The sequence below is a fragment of the Argentina anserina genome, chromosome 6 (assembly GCF_933775445.1).
Source record: "Argentina anserina chromosome 6, drPotAnse1.1, whole genome shotgun sequence".
NCBI lineage: Eukaryota > Viridiplantae > Streptophyta > Magnoliopsida > Rosales > Rosaceae > Argentina > Argentina anserina.
In genome coordinates, this window is record NC_065877.1 from 10935393 (window position 1) to 10946211 (window position 10819).

A 10819-nucleotide genomic window follows, 5' to 3' on the forward strand; every position below is an offset into this window, starting at 1 on the left:
AGTCATATGAATCATTTGTGAATCAAATATCTACTGTATCAGTGCCTAACAAAGTGCATGATGCATTGGGAGATCCAAAATGGAGGAAAGCAATGGAGGAAGAAATGGAAGCATTACAAACGAACAATACTTGGGAGCTTGTATCTCCACCACATGGCAAGAAGATTGTGGGATGTCGTTGGGTGTTTACAGTGAAGCATAATCCAGATGGGTCAGTGAGCCGGTATAAAGCACGCCTAGTAGCAAAGGGGTTCACCCAGACATATGGCATAGACTATGATGAGACATTTGCACTTGTTGCAAAGATAAACATTATTCGGGTATTGCTCTCTTGTGCTGCTAACTTAAACTGGCCACTTAGACAATTTGATGTTAAAAATGCATTCCTCCATGGAAAACTTACAGAAGAAGTGTACATGGATCTTCCGACTGGATATGCGTCCGCCTCTCCAAGTAACTTTGTATGCAGATTAAGAAAGTCTTTGTATGATCTTAAACATTCACCTCATGCTTGGGTTGGAAGATTCTCACAATTTATGAGGAAAATTGGCTACTGACAAAGTAATTCAGACCACTCATTATTTCTCAAACATCAACAAGGAAAAGTAACAGCCCTAATTATATATGTTGATGATATGGTAGTTACTAGGAATGATACTGTTGAGGTGGATAAATTACAGAAACAACTAGCCACAGAATTTGAGATGAAAGACCTAGGTACACTCAAGTACTTCTTGGGCATTGAGGTAGCCAGGGGAAGTGATGGTATCTATCTGTGTCAGAGGAAGTACATCTTTGATCTACTAACGGAGAACTGTATGCTGGATTGCACTCCCATTGATACTCATATTGAGCAGAACCATCGGTTAGCAGAATATCCAGATCAAGTACCTACTAACAAACCTCGTTATCAGAGGCTAGTTGGACGTCTGATTTATTTATCACATACCATACCAGATGTTGCGTATGCAATAAGTGTAGTGAGTCAGTTAATGCATAATCCGAGTGTGGACCACATGGATGCTGTTGTAAGGATTTTGAGGTACTTGTAGTCAGCTCCAGGGAGATGAGTAATGTTCGCTAAACACAATAATTTTCTTGAGGTTTGTGGCTTCACAGATGCAGATTGGGCTGAAAATATTACAGATCGGAGATCCACATCATGGTACTTTACCTTTATTAGGGGTAATCTTGTTACATGGAAGAGTAAGAAACAAAAAGTGGTAGCTCGATCTAGTGCTGAAGCAGAATACATAGGTATGGCTCAAGGAGTGTGCGAATTATTATGGCTTAGAAATTTGCTACAATAAGTATTAAGCCTGAGTGTGCTATGCAGCTGTACTGTGACAACAAGACAACTATTGATATTTCTCAGAATCATGTGCAACATGATCGTACAAAACACGTGGAGGTTGATCGTCACTTTATAAATGAGAAACTAGACGCAAAGATCATTAGTTTTCCTTTTGTTCCTACAGAAGAGCAACTTGTCGATATGCTCACAAAAGAAGTGTCTAAGAATGTCTTTTATGACTCACTTAACAAGTTGGGCATGGTTGATGTATATGCGCCAATTTAAGGGGGAGTGTTAGCGTCATTAACTCCGTGAATCACGGGCATGATTCACAGAGGAAATCAAGGAAAATATTTGATCGATAATGTACTTTAATTAGATTATATAGGCCATTTGATCTTGTATAGATTCATTAAGTGATTAAGGAAAACACTTATCTTGTTCTACTCGTAAGAATGAAGATCGAGACGAGACGACTGGATCGGACTCATCTGGAGGAGGTAGTATACAGTACACTGCGCACAGTCGACATGCGCTACGAGTTGTTTGATTGTATGTGGGATCCGATGTGCCTTGAGATGATGAGTCGAACACAGAAAGCTAGCCGGTGGCCCTCTTCTTGTTACGACCAGAAACTAAGACATAAGCCGCCGTGGTAGCCATGGCCATGGCGATGATGCAAACACGTAAACACCACAGTTACCACTTGCTCTTGGGATGAAACAACTTCCCACTATTCCTTTCGTATATCGTAGATCGGCTTCTGCAGTACGCACGTGGTGGAATTAAACCACAGTGTTCGAAACTGTACGTAGAAGGGTAGTCGGGACTGTGATCCATTATGAAGACCTGAAAAAAAAAAAACACTTGTGGCGCAATTTATACAATCATATATAATTAAGTACTAAAGATGTTAATGCATATGCAGCTTAGAGTTGCGTATTAACTCGATGTCTATCACTCTATTAGAATCAAGTTTTTGAGTCCAAGAAACCTTCGCTTTCTCCACGGTGCATTTTTTTTATAATTGCATGTTAGATCAAACAAAAAACAGCACAAAATTCTTATATGCTCAGTCTTGATACACAACTAATGATCATTATATTACAAAAACAAGTTTGAATACCGGCACTCTAAAAATATAAGATGCTTGCCTGAACAAAAAACTGAGAAAATTTATCATGTAGGTCTCCCGGTCAATATATTAACAAAATGTATGTGAACATTGCAAACGATGGACTTGGAAGGGTAACGTCAAAATGATCGACCATTTAGGCACCAAAATTATCCCTTAGATATTCGTAGACTAGCAGTCATCCACACCAGAGTAATTCATTTGTGGATCTCAGCCTTCATCGTACTTAAATAAACACGGAGAGCAACATATAAAATAGTTTCCATTCTGATATATCCACCTGCACAGTGGGTCAAAAATCACAAGCTACACACACCCAGATATATAATTTTGCTTAGTACCCGACACAAACTGCAGACATGTATTCTGGTTATATATATGGTGCACGTTCAATTCAGACGAGGTAGGCGTATCACTTTCATCTTTGTCACTCTGCACAAATCCCTACTTTTTCTTTTGATTGGTTGGAAACACTAATTAACATAGTAACATGCATAATTGATCTAGTCATCTAGCTTGTGTGGCCTGTGTATGGCTAAGCAGATGTGACTTATGAGGATGGTAGCTTCCCCTTTTCTCTCACCCTCACAGGAAGGCCACCACTGAAAGTGGCTGTCAATCCCGGTGAGAATCGCGGCACATTAAATTGTGTCGTTGTTTGGATGTCGAAGTTTCTAATCAACGAAAGGGCCACAACTTTGAGCTCCATCAGGGCCATTTCCTTTCCCAAGCAAACCCTAAGTCCTGGTTGGAAAACCGGATATTTAAAATGGTTTTCCGTGAAGAAAGCACCTTCCTTCAACCACCTTTCCGGCTTGAACTCCATGCAGTCTGGTCCCCAATTCTCTTGGACCCGACCCATCGCGTAGCAGTGGTAAGTAACCCTAGCCCCTTTCTTCACAAACGTCCCATCCGGTAAAACATCGTCTTTGTCACAAAACTTTGAATCAAACTGGACAGGAGGGTAAAGTCTCATGCTCTCGTAAATAGCCGCTTGTAAATAATGAAGCTCTTGCAGTTGTTCAAAGCTCTTCAGGCCTTCACTGGGGCCGAGCACTTTGTCTGCCTCGGCCCGGATTGTTGACTCGACGAGCTTGTGAGTAGTCATAAGCCAGAAGAAGCTCGTCAGAGCTGACGCGACTGTGTCGCGACCAGCCAAGAGAAAGCTTATGACAATGTCTCTCAAGTACGTCTCATCATCTACACTCCTCATGAAGCGAGACAAGAGATCCTTCTGAGTAGAAAATCCCATTTGCCTCTTTGTCACGATAACCTCTCTCGCCAACACATCGATTATGTTAATGGAGTCTCTTAATTGCTTCTCGCTCCCTATGTTCAGCATCCTCTTGATCTTCCAGATGAGAGGAGACGCCGTCATGGCTCTCTCCGCCGACAACTTCGACGCCAGATCGAAGGAGACAGCAAACTCCGATAAGGGCACGGACAAATCCAAACACATAGGGTCCAACCCAAAAGAGAACTTACATATGCTATCAAAAGAGAATCTCTTGAATACGTCCTGCATATCCAAGACATCTTTTGTCTCCGACGAGGACGATAAAAGAGGGATGAGCCGGTGTTTAATCTCATAATTGACAATCTCAAAGGCATACGATTTCACCGACTGCTTATTCAGCTCCAGACTCGCCATCTTCTTCTGGAACCTCCATGGATGACCATCCACGTTGAAAATACCTTGACCCAGAAAGTCACCCAAGATTGTAGAGAAAGGTTTCCCCTTCGGGAAGTTTTCGAAATTTGTTTTGAGCATGTACTGAACGTTTTCTGGGTTTGCTGTGATGGTGTTTCCGAGAACATGTATGTGGATGGTTTTGGTAGGTGACTCTCTCAACAGATGTGCATACCAATCACAAAGGTTATGGAATTCTAGAGACCAAGAAGAGGTGAGATAGGTATTGCAGATTTCACAGTTGCACCAGAGCTTTGATCTCAATAGGTACAAGCTGATAAAAGAGAGCATAATGAAGGAAAAGGAGGTAAAAAGGAACTGAAAGAACACAGAAACTTCAAGCTCCATTGATAATGGTCGATCAAAGCAAAAACAGGAAGCCTAGTAGAGAGACGCTATTGTCTCAGAATTAAGAGAATGTTGAGAGAGATCGAGACCACGAAGGCATGTTGAAGGTGCATGCTAGTATATATGGGGTTTGATGTAAATTTTTTATGTATTGGGTTGTACAGTCATTTAGAATTCATTTGGTTCTCCATTTTCACTTTCTAGTATATATCAATGTATGTTATACATCTCACATCCGACGGTCGATATTATTTTGTGAGTGAAATTATAAAAATAATATTTCTTATAAACCGTTGAATGTAGGATGTATACTTAGATTAACCGCAAAGAGAATTGTACAAATTAATATCAGGAGAGTAATATACAATAGGAGCATGAAGAAACCGTGCGACTGGTGAGGCATATATCTGGGCGTTTCTACAGTTCAGCAACTTTAATAATCGAAAAAGGACGCAATAAAAAATGCTGATTTTCATCCACGTGCTTATATGCTTATTTAGTACAAACTGGTGTTTTCTTTTGTTTCTGAGAAGCTAAATGACAATTATATTGGATGGATAAAAGTCATAAAACGCAGGCAGTGGTTAAAGGAGGAATAATTTAGAGATCTTGTAACTTGTGTGTAGACAATGACTAATATGTTCAGGTGGCCGGGCGGGTAACCACAATAATGGAGAGTGCAAAAATAGATACATCAGAGTAACATGAGCAAATTTTGAAACTGCCAAACTGAATATTAATACAAAGGTACTATGTAAAATGTATATATAATCATATTTTTGACTACAATGTTAAATAATGATCCTTATATATGTATGTTTCATAGTATAGTAAGTCCTCTGATGAAACATTAAGATAGCAATTACATATTGTTTGCATGGATTCAGTCTGGAATCTGATTTGGTCTGATCTTTGTATCTTTCCGACCGTAACTATCTCATGCATGTTGAATGAAAATTCAAATTTGATTGAAAAAAAAAGTAATTACATTCTCTATTTGTTATTTAGTAAATCATGTCTTTGGTTGCACAGTGGTACATAATTTATAATAGGGCCTGCTCATATCGTAGTTGATATGTTACATTTAGAGACAGCAAACCAGTAGAACTGTATAACTAGAAAAACTAGTATGGCATAAAAAAACTAGTATAACTGTAGAAGTACCCTATATAAGAGTTACATAACACCCATGCATATGCATATATAAGGGAGGTATATAAGGCTTGAAAAGAAGAAATACTTCTGTTATAATAGAGCATATATCTCTGCGACTCTGGTTAACCTGAAAGGCCAGTGTGTTCCTATTCATTTGATGAACATGGTCGCTGATAAGGACTTGGTCGGATCTTTTCGACTTTTCTCAATTTTAGGATGTTGTGGTTGTATTTCTTTATGAACCTTATATATGTGTAACATGTGTTCAGCAACAGGACAACACAGAAGTCGAAAATATCATAAAATCATTGCAAAAATGAAGTGACGTTTGATCGGCATACCTTATTACCGTAAGACGTTAGAGGTATAGTGTGAATATTTATTAGTTGTATACATTTTTTTGTCCGATTAGCCGAAAATAGCTTCTATTCATATTTTTAAAATTGATATTTACACCTTTTTTTATTTTCAATTTAGATTTGGTTTTGTTGACCCACGTCTAATTACCAATAAGTACAAAAACTAAAGGAAACCAAATCGTTTTTAATGAATCAGTACAAAGTAAACCCTAAAACTCTACCCAAAAAAATTGACAAAGGTATGTGTTTAGGCTTGTTTCCCATCATTGTTTAGTCAATGTGGTCATGCCGATCGGAATGTACTGTAGCTTTGTTCATCACACATGAGACGAATGTATATTTGTGGGTATGCACCTGTGCAGATGGCATGGTATTAAAATTTTACTGGATTTATTTTTTAACTTGCTTTAAAGGATGTACATGTTTTATCAATGGCTGCATGGGTATGCCACTGTTGACAGAAATAAGAAGAGTTCGATTGATTTAGGATCTAAGATTTATTTAATACTCATTGAGACTTCAATTTTCCTCCACAGCCATTATGAAAAGAAGATTTCGATAAAATTCTCATCAAATTGGTCAGGCCACTTCACCCAATCACTATTTCGATCATTTTTATATCAAATATAAGTATGTTTTAATCTAGCCAGACATTGCTCATTGGGGGATTACTGCAAATTGATGTATTAGAGTCACAAGATCAATCGTAATTGATGATTCATGAGAGTGCTTGTGATTCATACACATCGACATAATGTGAAACTAGTAGAGAAACCTAACTCATACCTAATCATTAATTTTTTTTTACCAAAGGTATTGTGGAAAAATAAGAGAGGTCTAAATAGAAATTTTGTCATGTATAAAAATAACTTGGAGGTCCATTAAATGGAGAGGTGTAAGTGTCAATTTTAGAGGTATGAATAGAAGCTCCTTTAGCCGAAATGACTGTTTTTTTAATTGAAAAATGACAGTTTAAATACTGAATCATTATATCTTTTATTTCATTTATTTATGAACAATACATAAATACACCTATAGCTATGTACTTACATTTTTAAATTAAATACACATATAGTTCGTTTTGAGTCGAACTCACAATCTCTCACTTACGTAAAAAAACTTATGTCACTAAACCATATAATGTTAGGTCTTATTTACATATTTTTAGTGGTAGAGAAGAAATTTATCCTGCATAATTGTTAAATATTAATAAAGAGAGTCAGAAATGTGCGCTACTCAAATAATCCAATCTCTTAAACCGGAATTTTTTTAGTAAACGGACAAAACTCTATAGAATAAGTGCTTACAAACAAAAATGACAACACAAAACCCCTGTTCAAATCATGGCCTTGTTGTGTGTTCCAGTAGTTTTCATGTACAAAGAAACCCGTGACCCCGTGACATCGTTTTTGAACTATAGTTGCTGAGGTAATTTGTTTTTATTTTGAAGTTGGCGGCCCTCCTTTATGAGAAGTTAAGACCCAGCAAAAAACTTGCAGACTTCCGAATTTCATGACATGTGATGATCTAAACTCCAATTAGGTTGCGCAGTAGTACATAATTTATGATAGGGCCTGCTCAAATCGTAGTTGATATGTTACATTTAGAGACAGCAAACCAGTAGAACTGTATAACTAGAAAAACTAGTATGGCATAAAAAAAAACTAGTATAACTGTAGAAGTACCCTATATAAGAGTTACATAACACCCAGGCATATGCATATATAAGGGAGGTATATAAGGCTTGAAAAGAAGAAATACTTATATGTTATAATAGAGTATATATCTCTGCGACTCTGGTTAACCTGAAAGGCCAGTGTGTTCCTTTTCATTTGATGAACATGGTCGCTGTCTCGCTGATAAGGACAGAGTCGGATCTTTTCGACTTTTCCCAATTTCATGTTGTGGTTGTATTTCTTTGTCAGATGAACCTTAGATATGTGTAACATGTGTTCAGCAACAGGACAACACACAAGTCGAAAATATCATAAAATCATTGCTAAAATGAAGTGACGTTTGGTCATCATACCTTTTTACCGTAAGACGTTAGAGGTACGGTGTGAATATTTATTAACAAATTATTTATTATTAAATAACAATTTAATTTATAAATAACTAATTACTTAATTTGATAGACCAAATAAAAATTAAAACTTACAAATAAAGATTAAATTATAGCAAGTTGTCACATATCATAAAATATTTTACTTTTTTACCCCTCTTTGACATATAGTGTTTGCTACCATCAATGAAGAGGTTATATGCTACTGTCGATTATAAAAACTAACTGCTACTGTCGACTATAAAAACTAACTGCTATTATCGAGTTAAAAACCAGTTGCTACTATCGACTTGGAAGACACCTACTACTTTCGACTTGGAATACACCTGCTACTGTCGACTTAGAAGGTATATGCTACTGTCGACTATAAATCTAGCTGCTACTATCGACTATAAATCTAGCTGCTACTGTCGACTGAGAAACTAACTGCTACTCTGGTTTTTGGTGAGTAAAATTTGAAATTTCAAAATTTCTCAAAACATATGCAATATGGTACTTAAATGAAAGCTCATGATATAAGGAACAATTTTATATATTGCCTCACCTCCAAATTGCCGGTGGTTTGGCCGAAAAACTTAAATTTGCCGGAAAAAAAAAACTAAAAAATGGGGAGAGAGAAATTTGTTAGATCTATGAGTGACATTTGATAATTTTCACGAAAATAAGAGTATTTTAGATATTTTTGTATTAATTAATTAATCATTTTTATTTTACTTATTCTTTGGGCTTGAGTTTATGTCTTAATTTGTATAAAAAGTATGAAAAGTGAGTTTTTAGTTAATTCAAATGTGATCTAGTACCAATAAGTAATTTCCCTAATATTTATTAGAGTTGTATACATTTTTTTGTCCGATTAGCTGAAATGACAGTTTAAGTACTGAATCATTATATCTTTTAGCATTTAAATTTCATTTATTTATGAGCAGTACAGAAATAGACATATAGCTATGTACTTTTTTTTAACAAATACTATAATTAATATGCTGCAGAACAAGTTTGTTGTAAGTTGAACTGATGATCTCTCACTTAAATAAAAAAACTTATGCCACTAGACCAAATAGTATTGAGCCGTACTTACATATTTTCAGTGGCAACGAAGAAATTTACCCTACATAATTGTTAAAGATTAATAAAAGAGAGTCAGAAATGTGTACTACCTAGATAATCCAGATCTCTTAAACCGGACAAATTTTAGTAAACGGACAAAACTCTAAGGAATAAGTGCTTACAAACAAAAATGACAACACAAAACCCCACTGTTCAAATCATGGCTTTGTTGTGTGTTCTAGTTAGTGGCGGATCCAGGATTAGAAACTTGTCTAGGCTAATTAGAAGTTTTTTTTTTCTCTTTGTAGAGATTTAGAACCGAAACACAATCTCAACAGAAGAATATTTAATTAAAAGATACTACTAAATTTTAGAAATATAAATATGAATCTACGCATGCTAAAATTGTAACAAATAAGTGGAAAATTCATTGTTTAGGAAAAAAATTAATTAAAAGAAAGAGAGTGCAAAAAATGGGTGTAAAAAAGAAAATTAGATGTAATTTAGCCAAAGCAAGAGGAAAAATTAAATGGAGAAAAAGATGAAAACCCCCCAAAAACAAGGGCTAAGAGCGTTGGAACCTCTGCCCTTGGAGGGTTGTAGGAGAGTTGGAGAGTGAACCAAGTGTACTAGGGTTGTTTTCAATAAAAAGCTACACATGGTTAAATATATCCTCAATTTTATTATGGGTTGCAACCCATAGAGCCCACCACTTGTATCCGTCCCTAGTTCCAATAGTGTTCATGTACAAAGAAACCCGTGATCCCATGACATCTCTTTTGAACTATACTTGTTGAGGTAATTTGTTTTTATTTTGAAGTTGGCGATCCTTCCTTTATTTTATTTTTGATACAAGAAAAGAAATTACAAACTAAATCCTCTGGGGAGACATCCAGAATTAACAAGATCAAATACAAGGGCACTAGAAACCTCAAAGGGCACTTGATCAACCCATCATCTCGCATGCAATGTGTGATCGAGATTCACAATAGCATCGGTGACAAAATTAGCGTCTCTAAGAACATTTTTGAAGCCAATTTCCCTGAAATCTTTTGCAAGAATTTTTATATCCTCTATGAGCTTCTGAATCCTCTAAGGGGGGAAGAATGATCCCATTGATAGCATCCACCACCATCTTTGAGTCACCTTCTATTTCAATCTTTAAGAAATTCTTTGACTTCACAATAGCCAAGCCATTTTTGAGATTCGTGGCCTCTGCAACTGGCACCGAAGTACATCCAACGTGGCAAGCAACAACAAACACGGGTCTGCCATCATGATTCCGAATGACAAAACCAGAAGCTCCAGATTTGTTTTTCACATATCCATCAAAGGCAGTCCTTCCTTTAAGACCCGCAAAAACTTGCAGAAATTTTTGAATTCCATGACATGTGATGATCTAAAATCCAATTAAGGTTGCGCTCCAAGTCATCAATTCTCATGTTGAATCATAAGACGATTGTCGTTGATATATGAGGCCGCTTGCATCTATCTCCATTGTTGCATAGCTTGTCAAATAAAGTCCAACCCTAGCCTAGCATTCGTATTAGAAAAGGTAGTACTTAAGTGCAACCAACTTTTTTTTTTAATTTTTTAAAATTAATTTCACTTTACTCCCTAAATTTTACACCTAAAATCAGTTCATTCCTTAAACTTTTATTTTGATAAGTTCATCCCATATACTTTCAAATAACATCAAGAAGGATAAAATTCTGATTTTCTTGGTTAA

At 36.3% G+C, this 10819-nt stretch overlaps 1 protein-coding gene across 1 annotated transcript; it reads right to left on the reverse strand.

The window, feature by feature from the left end:
• Positions 1-2644: 2644 nt before the first annotated feature.
• Positions 2645-4508, reverse strand: LOC126799683 (cytochrome P450 94C1-like). The gene has a single exon (XM_050526926.1). It carries the CDS (start codon positions 4465-4467, stop codon positions 2980-2982), a length of 1488 nt encoding a protein of 495 aa, XP_050382883.1. The 5' UTR covers positions 4468-4508; the 3' UTR covers positions 2645-2979.
• Positions 4509-10819: the final 6311 nt, after the last annotated feature.